This window comes from Coturnix japonica, chromosome 23 (genome assembly GCF_054131305.1).
Source record: "Coturnix japonica strain WE chromosome 23, WE-NBRP24, whole genome shotgun sequence".
NCBI lineage: Eukaryota > Metazoa > Chordata > Aves > Galliformes > Phasianidae > Coturnix > Coturnix japonica.
Window position 1 is genome coordinate 5,671,238 of NC_140685.1, and position 16,280 is coordinate 5,687,517.

At 46.3% G+C, this 16,280-nt stretch overlaps 1 protein-coding gene across 11 annotated transcripts in view; it reads left to right on the forward strand.

Moving 5' to 3' along the window:
* Window positions 1–16,280, forward strand: part of RNF213 (ring finger protein 213) — a 45,451-nt gene that overhangs the window by 18,582 nt on the left and 10,589 nt on the right. For 10 of the 11 annotated variants that reach the window (XR_014936634.1, XM_015879695.3, XM_085522483.1 and 7 more), the window contains exons 26-47: window positions 280–473; window positions 846–989; window positions 1,670–5,260; window positions 5,750–5,886; window positions 6,178–6,273; window positions 6,550–6,668; window positions 6,860–6,982; window positions 7,743–7,822; window positions 8,659–8,806; window positions 9,163–9,298; window positions 9,448–9,636; window positions 10,084–10,223; window positions 10,591–10,745; window positions 11,242–11,448; window positions 11,816–11,997; window positions 12,757–12,877; window positions 12,972–13,072; window positions 13,338–13,517; window positions 14,044–14,207; window positions 14,290–14,392; window positions 15,091–15,205; window positions 15,715–15,925. Coding sequence is in view for 10 of the 11 variants with exons in the window: in XM_015879695.3 (XP_015735181.2) it covers window positions 280–473; window positions 846–989; window positions 1,670–5,260; window positions 5,750–5,886; window positions 6,178–6,273; window positions 6,550–6,668; window positions 6,860–6,982; window positions 7,743–7,822; window positions 8,659–8,806; window positions 9,163–9,298; window positions 9,448–9,636; window positions 10,084–10,223; window positions 10,591–10,745; window positions 11,242–11,448; window positions 11,816–11,997; window positions 12,757–12,877; window positions 12,972–13,072; window positions 13,338–13,517; window positions 14,044–14,207; window positions 14,290–14,392; window positions 15,091–15,205; window positions 15,715–15,925 (6,636 nt within the window). In the remaining variant the exon portion in view is untranslated. Of the gene's footprint in view, window positions 1–279; window positions 474–845; window positions 990–1,669; window positions 5,261–5,749; window positions 5,887–6,177; window positions 6,274–6,549; window positions 6,669–6,859; window positions 6,983–7,742; window positions 7,823–8,658; window positions 8,807–9,162; window positions 9,299–9,447; window positions 9,637–10,083; window positions 10,224–10,590; window positions 10,746–11,241; window positions 11,449–11,815; window positions 11,998–12,756; window positions 12,878–12,971; window positions 13,073–13,255; window positions 13,518–14,043; window positions 14,208–14,289; window positions 14,393–15,090; window positions 15,206–15,714; window positions 15,926–16,280 lie in introns of those variants that run through there. The other variant, XM_085522489.1, reaches the window with a different exon arrangement.

Sequence of the window (16,280 nt, forward strand, 5' to 3'; positions counted from 1 at the left end):
TTTGGACTTTGGGCAGTGGTGAGGTGATAGGCATCTCTAGAAGTGGTTCTCTTGCTAATCTGGCACCATTCTCTTTCTACTGACATGCATCATTAGCACAAATTAGGTGGCTTTGATTCCAGGCTGCAACTGCTGCTCTGTCAGGATTTAGACTTTAGAAAGCTTCAGAGATCTCAAAGAATACCTATATCTTAGCATTTGACTCGTTTCATTCTATGATGTCTGTAGTATTATATGGCTGATATTGATGTAATTCTTGCGGTGTTCTTCTGGTGACAGGGAAATCCCTCTATGTGAAGAGACTACATGAGAGACTGGAAGAACAGCAGCCTGACTGTACAGAGCTTCTGAAAACTATCAGGCTAATTGAGCCAGCAGTGGATGAAGATAAAGTGCTGAAATCTCTTTTGCCTTTTCTGGAGAGCCAGCAGGCAACAAAACCCATGATATTCCATTTTGACATCACCTCTTCAGTAAGTTCACCTTTTCCTACCCACGCCTCTTCCTTGCAGAAGCTTTCTTTAAAGCTTTTGTTTCTTAGTAAGCTGTTTAACTAGGTCGTGCTTTATAATGATTGGTTCTGTAAGTTCATAAAAGGCTCTTCTTAGCATTGAGTTGGTGTGGCTGAATAATGAAGTGGTTTGCCCAAGGGAGTTGTGGAATCTCCATCCTTGGAGGCATCAAAACCTGAGTAGATGTGGTCTTGGGCAGCCTGCTCTAAGCAATGGCTTGGGGGGTTGGACCCATCTTCAGAGGTCCCTTCCAGCCTCAGCTGTTGTGTGATTCTGGGAAGCCATGATAAGTAAATAACACAGGAAATGTCTTTGTCTTTATTCTAACGACAGGTACAAAGTGGAGTTCCGGAGTTTCTATTCAAGCTGTTGGTTTTACAGTATCTGACAGATGCTAATGGAAATATGTGGCTGAGACAGAAGTGCCATTTGTATATCATTGAGATCCTTGAGGTGTCACCACTGCCACAGCAAACGGTAAGACACCTACGTACAGCAGTGCTTATCTGGTTGGATTTCTCAGTCATTTGGCACAGCTGTTGGTATGTAGCTGGACACAAGTTGTACAGGCTGTAATGGTAAATATAGCTTAGAGATTCCCTGTTTGTGGGGGGGTGTTGCACATCTCCATTACAAAGTGGTGCTTATGGGACTGTACAAAGTGATATTAAAACACAACAGATTGGATTTGAGCTGTTGTGGTTTTCTTGGGTTATTCATTTTTTGAAGGTCTGCTAGTTTGAGCATCACTGGTCCTGTTGTAACATCTATAGGAGAGATTAAAAACACAAAATCCAATCTTCTTCATGTTCCTTTGCATGCTTGTGAGTCCTCAGGATTTTTATGCTCAACCCTAAGAACATTATTCTTACAAAAGAAAATGGATAAATAACAGGTTTCTGTGATTTAATTTCCTTTTTCCTTGAGGTGGCTTTGAGAAGGGATTGAAGTTAATGAAGGACTGCTGGTACAGGAAGGAGACTGTAGGGAATGGGATCACCAAATCATGGTGGGGAAAACACATTATGGCTATGTAGGCTAGTTGGTATTCTGTAGTGTCTGTGATGTAAGGCAAGAACACTGTAAGGACAAAGTAAAACAGATGAAGATCAGGGCTACAGGCTTGTGATGAAATATTTCCCTTTCCTCTACTCCAGGTATCAACGAGCCAGAAGTATAATTTCCTTGATGTGTTCCCTAAAGTAACGTGCAAGTCTCCCAAGGAGATACTAGAAATGGAGGCAATTAGGAGGCAGCCCAGGGATGCTTCAGACCCAGGAATGGATGAGGAGGAATTTCATAGTGAGGCTTTCCAGAGACCTTTCCAGTATCTGAAAAGATTTGACAGCGGGTGCAATCTGGACACGTTCTGGTATAAAGAACACTCTGTAGAAGGGAGCCCAGCAGAATGCCTGCAGGTTTTCCTCATACACTGTGGGATTGTGGATCCCTCCTGGTCAGAACTCCGGAACTTCGCATCATTTCTCAATGTTCAATTGAGAGACTGTGAAGCTTCTGTCTTTTGCAACCCTGAATTTGTCCAGGACACTTTGCAAGGTTTCAAGAACTTTGTTGTTACCTTCATGATTTTAATGGCGAGGGATTTTGCAACACCCTCCTTGCACATTTCTGATCAAAGTACAGGAAGGCAAACCTTCAACCTGGATGGTGTTTCTGAAGATGATCTTCTTCCTTTCCGCATTCGGAAGAAGTGGGAGTCTGAGCACCACCCCTATTTGTTTTTCAATGGGGATCGTGTGTCCATGACGTTCATTGGTTTCCACTTTCAGCCCAATGGGACTCGTGGTGTTGATGCCATTAATCCTTTGAATGGCAAGATTATCAAGAGGAACATCATGTCTTCACAGCTGTACAATGGCTTGTTACTCCAGAGAGTTCCCTTTGATATTTCTTTTGATAGCTTGTCCCGTCTTGACAAACTAGATAGGCTTTGCATGGTTTTGGGAATCTCTGATGTAACAGACCCTGATGAGACCTATGAACTCACAACAGACAATGTGCTGAAGATGTTGGCTATTGAGATGCGGTTCAGGTGTAACATCCCAGTTGTCATCATGGGAGAAACAGGCTGTGGGAAAACCAGGCTGGTAAATTTCCTGTGCAAGTTACGCAGGAGCTTTTTGGAGGTAGAGAACATGAAGCTTGTGAAAGTCCATGGAGGTACAACTGCAGAAATGATTTATGCCAGGATCAAGGAAGCGGAAGCCCTTGCTATAGCCAATAAGAAGCAGCACGGGTTGGACACGGTCCTATTTTTTGATGAAGCCAACACAACGGAGGCTGTGAGCAGCATCAAGGAAGTTCTGTGTGACCACACGGTGGAGGGAAAGCCTTTGGTCTCTTGCTCTGGCTTGCAGATCATAGCAGCCTGCAACCCTTACAGGAAGCACACGCCAAAGATGATTCAGCGCTTGGAATTAGCTGGGTTGGGCTACAGAGTCAAAGCAGATGAGACAAAGGAGAAGCTTGGATCTATTCCACTGAGACAGCTTGTGTACCGGGTCCATGCGCTCCCACCCAGCATGATCCCATTAGTGTGGGATTTTGGGCAGCTGAACGATTTAACCGAAAAGATGTACATACAACAGATTGTTCAGAGGGTTACTGAACAGATCCGAGTGGACCAAGCTGAAGTGAAGGTAATAGCAGAAGTGCTGATTGTTTCCCAGCAGTACATGAGGCAGAGGGATGACGAGTGTAGTTTTGTCAGCCTGCGGGATGTGGAGCGCTGCATGGAAGTTTTCAAGTGGTTTTACATGCGCAGTGATCTGCTGTTGGAAGAGCTGGAGAAGTACCTTGAAGAAAAGAAAGCTCCAAAGAGCCCTGAGAGAAACGTCGTTATGTGGTCCTTGGTGCTAGCAGTTGGGGTCTGCTATCACGCGTCCTTGGAAAAGAAGGAGAAGTATAGGAGTGCTATCAGTAAGGTCCTCCCAAAGCCTTACGATACTCAGAAAAAGATTTTGGAAGAAATCAACGTGATGCAGGATTTATTCCTGAGTGGTGTGCACCTCCGAGACACCATAGCAAGAAACTTGGCCTTAAAGGAAAATGTCTTTATGATGGTCATCTGCATTGAGCTGAAAATCCCTCTTTTCCTTGTTGGGAAGCCTGGCAGCTCCAAATCCCTTGCGAAAACCATTGTGGCTGACGCGATGCAGGGCCAAGCTGCTCACTCAGATCTGTTCAAGGACCTGAAGCAAATCCATCTGGTGTCTTTCCAGTGCAGCCCTCTCTCTACACCAGAGGGTATCATAGGCACTTTCAAGCACTGTGCTCGGTTCCAGGATGGGAAGAACCTGCAGGAGTATGTCTCTGTGGTGGTTTTGGATGAGATTGGGCTGGCAGAAGACTCTCCCAAAATGCCTTTGAAGACTTTGCACCCACTTTTGGAAGATGGCTGCATAGATGACGATCCTCTTCCTCACAAGAAGGTCGGCTTCATTGGGATTTCCAACTGGGCTTTGGACCCCGCTAAAATGAATCGAGGTATCTTTGTCTCCCGTGGTGACCCCAGCAAAGAAGAGCTCATAGAAAGTGCCAGGGGAATTTGTTGCTCAGCACGGGGGGCTTTGCACAAGGTTGAACAGTATTTTCACCACTTTGCCAATGCGTATGAAATCATCTGCAAGGCCCAGGACAGGGAGTTCTTTGGTCTGCGTGACTACTACAGTCTCATAAAGATGTTTTTTGCTTTGGTTAAGAGTTCTAAAATTGAGCCCACGCCTAGGGACATTGCTGAAGTTGTTCTCCGTAACTTCAGTGGCAAAGATGATATCAATGCCTTGGAAATATTCACCTCGCAGTTACCAGAAAAAGGAGATGTAAATGCTCACGATATCAGTAGAATTGAGCTGATACGACAAAACATTTACAGCAGCAGTGAGGATGGTGATTGCAGGTACCTGCTTGTGTTGACTGAGAATTACGCGGCCCTACAGATCCTCCAGCAAGCTTTCTTCACTGCCCGGCAACAGCCAGAAATCATCTTTGGCTCCAGTTTCCCCAAGGATCAAGAGTACACCCAGATATGCAGAAATATCAACCGTGTAAAAGTCTGCATGGAAACCGGCCAAATGGTTGTGCTCCTCAACTTGCAGAACCTCTATGAAAGCCTCTACGATGCCCTTAACCAATATTACGTGTACCTTGCTGGCCAGAAGTATGTTGACCTGGGGCTGGGCACCCACCGGGTGAAGTGCCGGGTGCACCCCAAGTTCCGTTTGATTGTCATTGAGGAGAAAGACGTGGTATATAAACACTTCCCCATCCCATTGATCAACAGGCTGGAAAAGCACTATGTGGATATCAGTACAGTCCTGGACAAGGAGCAGAGAGAAACGGTGAAAGAGTTGAAGAAGTGGGTGCGTGACTTTGTTGCTGTCAACACCACGGAACACCTGGTGAGCCAGCAGAATTACAGCCCTTCGGATGTGTTTGTGGGCTACCACTCTGATACCTGTGCCTCGGTGGTCCTGCAGACCACTGAGAAGCTGAAGGCAGCGTGTCCTCCCTGCCAGCTCATGGCACGTGTCAAGGCTGAAGCACAGCTGGCACTGCTCAACTGTGCCACCCCTGACTCTGTGATCCGTCTCTGCAACTCAGGGGGGTTGTTTAGGACTGATTCTCTGGCCAATGTGTATTTCAAGCAGCAGCAGCACTCATCGTTTGCAGACTTCCTCCGAGCTCACGTCCGCTCTGGGTTGGAGTGCCAGACAGTCTTTACAGAGGTGAGCATCAAAATGCTGTCTGCCTGTGCTGAGGCTTTTAGTTTGTGTCACTACTGCTGTATTACGGCCGTGTGGGAGTAGCCTTGTTAACAGCCTTGCTGCTGAGGCGTGCAGGGGCGGGTGTTAGGTTTTGCTTTGCTTTCCCCTTATGCCAGAACTGAGGAACTTCAGCTGAGATGGGCTGGAGAATTTTTCTGTCTCCTGCCTCGCTTGGAGAGAGGCGATGTGGGGAAGGCACGCTATGGGGGCTGACAAGCCATTTCTTAAAGCCTTGACTACCCAGCACTGGCAGCACCAAGTGACGCTGCTTCCAGCTACACAGTTCTGGCCCTGGGTTGATGCAGCAGCCCATGTTGCCTCTTGTGGGTCAGATAAATGACTTTTGGGGTGTAGTCCAGCTCTGCAGTAAGATAGCAGCATCTGGGAGCACAGGCATGAGTCTGTACTGCCTTCCTAAGCTGAGAACAAACCCATTTCTTGCACTCATAGGTCACCACCTTTTCGAGGCTCCTCACCAGCGCTGATTCTGCATGTCTGGAGAGAGAAGTACAGGGCAGAGCACAAAGACCTCAGATCCTTTTCCTGCAGCAGTTTGACACAGAGTATTCATTCTTGAAAGGGATCCGGTGAGTCCAGTTTTGTGTTCAGTTGATCTGTATGGAAGATGCACCGGCAGGACTTTGGGGTAACACACTGACAGGGGAGGTATGAAGCCATGTGGTGCTGAGCTCAGTGCAAACTGAATTCCTTCTGCTGTACTAAGCATGAGATTTGTTTTTGGAGGTATTCTGTCACTGCAGGGTAGTGTTTCTAACTTCTCCCTTGGCCTGCAGGAGCCAAAGCCAATCTGAACTGACTCTCCACAGTCTCTTATGTTTTGCTTTAATGCTTCTCTTAAATCCCTTTTCACTCTTTAGAGATTTCCTTGAAGCCACATCAGGAAATAAAATCCTTATTATTCAAGCAGACTTTGAAGATGGCTCTCAAAATGCCCAGCTCGTCGCCTCGGCCAAGTAAGTCCCTTGTGAAGTGGTTCCCTGCTGGCTGTTCTGCATGGAGCCTGCACAGCCTTATTTTGCTCTTTCTGGGGATTTCAGAATCAGAAATGGGCTGACTTAAGTCATCAGACAGTGCCCTATGAATTACAGGCTCTTGCTCTAGGCTGTGTAATTGAGTAAAGGAAGCAGAGTGACTTATGGAATGCAGGGAAAGGAGGATGCCCTGTCTAATGGAGGAAAGACTGGTGGCCTTGACTTGTGTCTGACAGCAGCATTTCCCCTTTGTTGCAGATACACTGTCGTTAATGAAATCAACAAGGCAAACTTGGGAGACGTCTCTGTCTTTGTTTACTTTATTATGAAGCTTACACGGGTGGAAGGAGGAACATCATACGTGGGGTTCCATGGAGGTGGGTTTGGCCATCTGTCTGTCCTCACTCTTTAACTGGCTTCAAAGCGACGTTTCTCCAGTTTTCCTTCCATCCTGATGCTTAAGATCTGGAATCAGCATGTCCTGCAGCTTGTCTGAGCTGCTCCCTTTATCTGTGTGGGGACTGGGTTCCCAAGTACATAACATCACTATTGTGGTTTGTGTCTGTAGGTCTGTGGCAGTCAGTGCACATAGACGACCTCCGCAGATCCAAGGATATGATCTCTGACATGTCTGTGCTGCAGAACCTCACCATCAGCCAGATGCTCTGTGAGGATTTGGGTAAAGCCAGAGGTAGGCTGTATGTGAGCTGTGCCAGATGGTGTCAGATGCTAGAGGGGGAAAACAGGGAGATAACCCCCCAGATTTGATACTGGGAGATCCTATGCTGAATACAATGTACCTGTTTCCACTGCTAAGCACCTCATGTAGGGAGCGCTGCGTGACTGTCAACTTTGCCTTTCTGTTTAGTTTGTTTCTGCGAGGTTTTGGTCATAAATAAGTTAATTTTGTCATTTTTCTTGATGAAAATGCAATATTTGCACTGCTTGATGTGCTCTACCTCAGCACAGGAGGAAGCAGGTGCTGCAGATTGAGGCCCAGAGTGCAGCCAGTGTGCAATGGCAGCTCAGACAAGGGAGTGCTGATAGTGCACACATCAGGGACCACTGACAAGGAGCCACCCTGGGGAGCTTCTCACTCGTACCAGTATAAATCTGTTCACTTTAACCCATAGGAATGGGTTAGTCTTTTTTTCCTCAGGTTCTATTTTCCTTTTGCCTTACTAGAGGCAGGGTGCTGCTGTAAGGACTGCGGTGCAGCTTAGTGCATTAGTTCAGCATCATCACTTCTTTTGGTTCTTGCTGCATAAAGCTTGACAGCCCCAGCAGCTGTAAGTGCGTTTAGAGAGATGGAGCTCAGCTATTTGTGCAAGCGATGATGGATCTGACAGATGTCCTACTGCTCTCAGATGCAGGCACTAAATAAGCTCTTATGTGATGGATGCAGCAGCGTGTTGCTTCTTTCTAATAAATATTCTACACTTTGGATGCAGCTCCACCTGTAAATGGAGAAGAGGAGGAAGAGAGAGATGGGGAGGCTGAAGCATCAGCACTGGAAGCAGAACACTGTGAGGTCAGTTTGGGATGAATTTGTTTGTTGTTCAGCTATCAGTACAGCTCTCTGCTCTATTATCACCCACAGATGCAATGCACTCTTTGCATCCACAGTCAATTGAACTCCATCATATTATTTATTTACATCAAGAAATGTGGATGAGGGAAAAAAATAAGTCTGACCCTCTCTGCTGCTTGGTGAAAATTGGCATCACTTAAAAAATAACCCAACAACCCAATTGCAAGACTCCATAATTCCTTACTCAGTGCTCCTAATTCTTAAATACGGGGTTGTTATTTTTGTTTGTTATTACAATCTTCCGTTTGATGGACCTGGAACCTGAGGACTGTAGTTGTGAGCCTGCAATCCCAGCTGTCAATGCCTTCTGTTGGAGGGCTATTGGAAACTGTGCTGGAGTTGGCTGCAGGCTTTGCTGTTAAGGCTGGTTTGTGCAGTGTGATTCCAGAGGATGCCCACTATGAGGGTGACCATAGGTGGCTTTTGCCCTTCTAATGCCTAAAGGTCTTTCAAGGAAGGTGTATGTACCCCCAGCCCAGCTGGGTTGGTTGGTTCCACTTTCATTTGTGAACTGCTGGATCTTTCCCTGCAGGAATCATATCTTCACAGCCACGCTGTTTTACATGCCACTTTAAAAGGCTGTAGAAGTCACAGTGTGTACTTGGTTGCAAAATAAGTGCTTAAATTTGTCACCAGGGATAACAGAAGGCCTGCATTATGGGAAGCAAATGACACGAGCTCTCTAGAGAGTACTATAATCCATAATAAGATGGATGTACTCAGGGCAAGGGAGTGAAACCATATAATGAGCATTTTTTATCTTTGCTCCTGGGAAGGGTGAAGTCCTGGACATTGTTGTACTGCTGAGGAGCTGCGTGCAGAGCGCTGTGGGAATGCTGCGGGACCAAAATGAGAATCTTAGCCGAAGCAGAAAGCGAATTGAGATTCTCCTCAGCCTCCTGTCCAAAGAGAATGGCCTGAAAGGTATGCAGTGCCCTGTAGTGCAGCTGGTAGCATCCCTCAGCATCCAGGGAGCCATCAAAATGTGCATGTTATCTCACTGGGGACCTAAGGGCTGGTGGTTCTTTGTAGTGTAGTGAAGGTGGAACTCCTAGGTTGGTTCCTGAGTGTGTGTGCTCCAGCCTCACTGTTTGTGTGGTTGTAGGGCGTTGCTTGGCCTTCTGGCTCATGGCTCTCTCTGGCTGTGCTGTATCTGGTGGCTAATTGCTCCCCATTGGTTGGTTACTGAAGCAAATGTAAAATACTGTGCTTGCTGTGATATTTGTGTTTTGATCCAAGGCCATTAGAGGAGGAAGCTGAAACGATGTGTTGTTTTCTAGCCTCTTTTCTGAAGACAACAAGGGCTCGTCTCTCCAGCCTTTTGAAAAAGCAAGAGGAAAATTCTTTTCAGCCCAAAAACTGGGTGCTTCGGGCAGCTTCCAACCTCAGTGCCCTGCAGGAGGCAGGTACCTTCAGGTAAGGACAGCAGCAGTATCTCATAGCCTGCAGGCTGCCAAGAACAGCCTGCAAATGGCAATGGTTTTTTTTAGGGCCACCACTCCTGATTTGCTGATGCTGTTGTTCACATTCCCTCTGGTTTTCTTGGTCTCTTTCTTCCCCCCAAGGCACACCTTGTGGAAGCGAGTCCAAAAATCCATCACTCAATTCCTGGCTCTCCTAATTGCTGTCATAGACAGAAATGGCAATCTGGAGCTGTTGGCCAGGCCAGTACCTGAATGGGTGACAAACCTGTGGATGTTCATCTTCAGGGACACAAAACTCCTGACTGTCCCTTCTGGTGTGGGTAAAAACAGGTGAGCCCCTGGAGGGAGCAGCAGGACGGCTCTGCTGGCAGCACTGACACTAGTCCCATATTGTCTCTAAATCCATGTGGGAGATTGACATTGTTGGTTGTTCCCCAGTGCTGTGCCAATGGCAGTGGGGAAGGTCTTTAGTGACTGCAGAAGTCTTTTTTTTCCTCTGCCTTATCCCTGTCAGTCCTGGGCTCTGCTCTGTGGTTCTTGGCTTTCTCACACTTCTTACCCATCCCTTGAAGCCTATGTGTTGTGCCACTAGAGTCTTTTTGCTAGAGAATTCTCACTAGATAGGTCCTAATGCTATGTAATTGGTGCAAGGAGTTCTATTAATGAGTCCTTCAATTCTTTTCCCCTTGTAGGGCTGCTTTCTGGATCTTATTGCCTCTGTCTGAATATGCTTCTTAAGCAAAAGCCTGCCATACTAATGATCTTTTAATCTCCTAGCTCTCAAACAGAGATAATTCTGGTGCAGAACAGCATGATGGTGTCTGCTGATGATGGGAATAAGATGCCTTTCAGCTGGAGGATAAAGGAGTATTTGGATGAGATGTGGCTGAAGGCTCAGTACATCCAAAACACTGAAGGTGAGCACCTGGCTTGAGCTTGTGATGCTCCATCCATCTGCCCTGTGAACTGCAGTGTATTGCTAGCATGCCTCAACCCATCACTACCACCCTGGGATCACCTTCAGTCCCTCTATACTCTGTTTCCCAGTATTAGTCTGTCTCATGTCCTGAATGCTGTGGGAAATACCAAGAGTTGATGTTAAGATCCAGTAAATATGGCAGCGATGCCTGGGCTGAGAAGGCCTGGCCTCAAATTCCTCATTAGCAATCTGAATGGGGGGAGTGCTGTATGCACCAGTGACTGATTAGGTGTCCAGGCAGAAGCTGTGTTAAACCCAGCTTCCTCCTGACATGTCGAGCTTTTCTCTGCACTTTTGTTTTCCAGACCAAGCGGAAAACTTTGTGGATATATTCCAGAAAACTGCACTGGGAGAATTTATCTCTGCTCTGACCAAGGAGGAAAAGCAGGAGCTCTTCCAGTGTTATGTCATTGACTTCATTGTCCTGACCATTGGTGTTTCCTCCACAAAGGAGCTGCAGGTCAGTGTGTGGAGCAGGAACTGGGAACCCCTTGGCTGAAGAGAAGGGCATGATGCCCTTCTGCGTATCAACGTCATGGAATGGCCTGGGTCAAAAAGAATTGTAATGATCATCTAGTTTCAACCCCTCTGCTATGTGCAGGATTACCAACCATCATACTAGGCTGCCCAGAGCCACATCCAGCCTGGCCTTGAATGAATGTTGCCTTCAGACCCAGTCCTCCTATCACATGGGTGATGAGCTGTCCCCAGAGCAGATATTGGATTCTGAATGGCTGCTGGAATCACTGTGTGCTTACCTTAGGAGCACCAGTAGGAAAAGCACTTCCTTAGGAGAGCCCATAGAAATGGCCCCAACGTTTAAGACTGTCTTCATAAAGCACTAATGAGGGTTTTAAAGACAATTTTGTATTTTAGTACAAAATAAAATTAAAAAAAAGTAATTTTTTGGGGTAAATTTTAATTTTCTTAACTTTTTTTTCTTCCTACCTTTTCAGTGTCTGCAACTTGCTTTTCTCTCCTGTATCGAGGAATGGAAGGCAGCTTCTCCCAGGAGACAGGAGGCGGTGCCGTGTCTGCCCTGGGTCCACTTGGGCTACAATCAGTTCAAGAGCCGCTTGCAGAACTTCTCTAGGATCCTGGCTGTACACCCCAGTGTGGTCGACCCTCTTCTTAACCAGGATGGGATGCCCCATCCCGAGATGGTACAGTCATCACCAGGCGTTTTGTGATCCTCAGCCCTAACAGAGAGCTGTCTTCATTGAGTTAGTTTGTGTCCAGTGTCCTTTTGATTTCAGCTGGAGTGGGAAGTGCCAACTCAGATGGAATCCTTGGTGTTAGGAATAGACAGCTATGTTAGCAGCCTTACTAGTGGAGTTTAAATTAGCTTGCCATGCTTTTGTATTAATTAGTAGGGTGTGCTAATGGTCTGAGCCACAAGCATGGGAACCCCCTAGAGCTTGAGATCATCAATAGGGAATTATTCAGTGCTACATAGCAAAGCCAAATAGCTCCCAGATAATTTTCAAGTGTTACTGCTGCATTATGCTTACAGTCTGTGTGTGCATTTAGGTTTTAGACATCTTAGCTGCAATTGTGTGTGCTGAAGACCTGGAGAACCAAATGCAGGCAGCCCACCCGGAGATCTGGCTGCAGAAAGTGAAGAATCTTCGAATGCCAATTGAATTTATTTGTAAAGACAAGTCGTTACAGGGGAGTGCTACTTGGTGCCATCAGCTGCTAAAACAACTCAAGTATGTACTGCAGTTCTACTCATAGCCTTGATCTTTTGCCTTGCTGTTAGTACAGACTGGAAACTGTTCTGGTTCTGCTTTTCTCTGATGAGAACTTTGTATACATTCCCAGGTTCCAACTCAGGAGGGTTGTTATCAATTGCTAGATTGTTTTTCCTTTCTTTCCTTCCACAGATGCTCCCCTGAAGTCTAGCAGCATTATCCACTGCATTCCAGTTGCATTCAGGGCTGCTTTGAATCTTGTTTGTTTGGCATTAATCAGCAACGATTCCCTGCTTTATTATTGTAAAGACAGAGATGGGGAACTTTGCTGTGCCTGAGACAAGAGATTTCTCTCCCACAGTTCAGGCCAAGGGAGCTACACTGGTGTATCTTGCAGACCTTGTTTAGTTTAACTTAAGTGGGAACAAAAGTTTGGTTCCTTCTTTAAGTTACTTCCTATTCTAACGGAAACCAGAGATAAGATTTTTGTTGTGCTCTTTGTTGTGCTGCAGTGCTGTCTGCAGGACACTTTCCCATGTCATAAGCTCACTCGCTACATACTGCTGTGTGTTTTGTCCTTGACAGAAAGCCAGGCTTTGGTTAAGGGGCTGATAACCAAAAGGCAAATCTAAGAAGCTGCATGAGAATTGTACAAGAGCTGTAGCAGTGAGCATGAGAAGCAGATCTGATGCTGTTCTGCCTTTCAGACTCATAGCACAGCCACATCAGCTCTGAACTCTTAACTGTACTTCTGAAATCATGCTTTCCTTCCCACAGAACCTGCTGGAACCGTGTTTTCTGCATGTCTCTGTTTGTTGAACATGTATTGCTTGGTACCAGCGCTTTGATGCCAGAGGTTGAGAATATAGTGAAAAATCATACTTTGCTTCTTGCCAAGGTGAGCTAAGAGATGATTTCACCTCTTTCCTGTTTGCTTCTGCCAATTGTGTCAGCAGAGCTGAGCCATTCAGCATTGCCCTTTTCTTCTGCAGTGCTTTGTGGAGGATTCAGACATGAAGACTCATCCAACTTTTGTTGCAGTGATGAAAGTACTGTGCAGATGCAAGGAGGACGTCAGCAGCAGGCTCTACAGGTAGTGATGCTGAGACTATCTGTGCACAATCAGGGAGAAATATTGCCTATGTATTCCTGAGCATAAAAAGCATTGCATTCAATGTACTGAAAGCCAGATGGAGAGCAGTATGTTCTATTTTATTCTGCACCCTGGGGCTGAGTGGTTAGCCAACAGGTCTTAAACTTTCTTCTGTGATTGTAGTTGCAGATGAATGTCTTACTCAAGACTTCCTTGGTAAGACAGCATTGAAGCAATCATGTTCGCTGCTGTTCCTGACTTACAGGCATGATTTGAAGCCGTGTTCCATCTGCCATGGAGAGCCCAAGGATCCAGTGCGGCTGTGTTGCAACCATGCCTTTTGTGAGAAGTGCATCAGAGCGTGGTTAATTCCAGCACACATGCATTGTCCATTATGCAGAGTTGCTGTTGAAGATGATAATTTAACTGTTGACAAGGAGCTCAGGTACTCCTTCCTGTCTAAGGTATAAGCATTGCAGCGGGGCTGGTAGTGTAAGGAAATACACTTATAGGATGGAGGTGGAAGCTCTGCTCAGCTCTTCCTTGTCTGGGTTTAGATCCATCCATTTCCCCTTTATTGTTTCAAAAGAGGGGAGGAAGTTGCCTTTGGCCCACTTGATGGGGCTCATTGCAAAACACTGCAAGCTAAGGCAGCACTCAGTGGGCAGCAAGGCCCTGTTGGTGGCTGAACTGGATAACGGAGCTGCTGGTCACCTCAGATTGCTTTGTGGTAGTGTAGCAGACAGCTCACAGTGCGTGTATCTGGCATCACTCTGACAGCTAAGATCACAAGTGGCAATCTGATGTGGCCTTCTCACTCGGATGCTTTTGGAGAGTTATATAAATCCAGCCTTTTTGAAAGCTGGAGAAGAGCATCGCTTTGACTTTTGCCCATGCCTGCTTTGCTTCATCCATTATTTAACTGGTTCTGTATTTGAACGCCGTCCTAATGCTTTTTACTCTCTGCCTAGTGCTGCCATAGCAAAAAATGCCCTGTTCCGGCAGAGGTGCAATAACTTCTTCATAGATGTGGTTACCACCATGTGCTTTAAGGACAACGAGCCCCCTGACGCAGCAGTGATCCAAGAGCTCCTCAATCTGCTATTTGTGTACAGGCGCCTCCTGGGAGATTCAGGTGAGCTCTATTCGTGGAGCCTCATAGAGCTGATTCTCTTGGTAGCTTCTCTCACCTTCCCATCCCTCCCGTGTTCCCACAGATCGCCCTGCTACTTACACCAAACTTCTGTCCCCATTTGATGAGGAAGTGGATGAAACTCCCATTATCCGCTCAGTGATGCTGAAGCTTCTCTTGAAGTACAGGTGAGCACAGGCAGTTATTGGGTGTTACACTGCAGGTAGGGTGTCATGGTTCACCTTTTTCCATGGCATCATCAAATTGATGTTTGTTCTCCTTACTTCCCTACTGCTTGTTGAATTAGTACCACAGTAGGTGAAATTCATCCTGCACCTTTGTGTTAGTTGTGCAGCTAGGCTGACTTGAATGTGCTTTGTATGATGTATCTGATCAGTCTGTGCCAACACTTACCTATTTGCTCTTAACCTGGAGCTGTGCTGATTGTGGATGGCTCTTGCAGCCCTGGGGGAATGGCTGATGGCTTTTCAGATCAGTAAAGCAGCATTCCTGATCCACAGGCAATCAAAGACAACAATCTTTTGTATGCTTACACAGAACCCTCCCTTCACATAAGTTCCTCCACCTTCCCTTTGCAGTCAGAACATACAAAGAGCCATTTCTCCAGTGTGATTGTTTCCTAATTCACATTCCTGAAATAGAGCAGGTGATTTATGCCCTGGAAATCCTTATTTGTCATCTCTGATAAAAGCCTAGCTTGGAGGAGGAAGCTGGATGTTATCTGGTAGGAGGCAGTACAGTTGCTCTTCCATCACTTCCAAAGTGATCTCCACCTGTCTCATGGCCTTAACTGGTAGCTTGATCATGATTTAGTACAGCCACCAGCATCGCAGCTGTGATAAGAGTGTGTTTCTCTCTCCAATAGCTTCAGTGAAGTGAAAAATGACGTGCAAGATTACCTGTCCCGGGTTGAACGCTGCCACATCCTGGACAATAGAGATAAAAAAGAGCTCTACTTGCTTTTTGTCAACTGCTTGGAGGTAAGACTTTTGCAACAGAACTGGTACAGGGGGAAATTTAAGCCCGCTCCCCTCCCCCAGTAAGTTAAATTAAAGCACTTGTTCAGAACCTGCTCTCCAATACGTGGCTATGCCTCCCAAGGTTTTGTTTTTGCTGTGTTTCATAAATGCTTCTTTCTCTTGGGCACCTCACATAAGAATGTGTATTCTTGTGAAGGGAAAGGCTCTGCATCTTGGGACGTGTGAGTGTGCTCAGTGAACATGCTCTTCACTCTCATGCTCAGCTACACATGTGGGAAATATAGGAGAGCTTGGGTGTGTTGCTAAAGAAGTGTTTGGTGATGCAGTAGAAGTTTGGGATAAGCAGCAGAAGGATCCCAGGAAGGAGCTGATGGCAGTTGGGTGGAGGGTGTCATGAAAACCATTGGAGGTCTTTTGGCAAGGATGCACTGGATGTATACAGCACCAACACATGGGGTATCTGACTCCAGTGGTTCTGCTGCTCATGCAGTGTTCTGGTTCATCTTTAGGATTCTATGTGTGACAAGTCAGAAGGCAGCCTTGGATGTGAGAGTGTTAACTCATTGCCTGGAGACAGAGGCTTTCCAGAAAACTACCTCCCCAAAAGCAATCGAGGAGCTCCTCAGGAGTCATCTGTGGAATACCTGCAGGCAGTGGCTAAAGTTCGCTTGTACCTGACTAAGGCTGCAGAGCTGCTCTATGACATGTATAAGCTCACAGGTAAGTAATGATTGTGCTATCAAATGGAAATGTTGTAGACAATGAAAAGTTATCATGGGAGGTGAGCTGGGCACAATCAGTGTGTGTGCTGGTGTCTGGCTGAGACAGAGGGCTTCAGTAGTTTTCCTTTTCTAATGAAAGATAGATACGTGTCTACTGTAAGGCTTCTGGTTTTGTGGGCATCTGAAAAGGAGGAAGAAGTAATTCCAAAAAAGCAAGCCCTAAAAGAAGGTGTTGAGCTGCTTCTGTGATCCAATGAAGGAGATGAGCGCGTGAAGAATGGTCTTAGAGATGCTCACACAGTCCATAACGCATCAAAATGACTTCAAAGGGATTTCAGAGTCCAGCTCTTGCA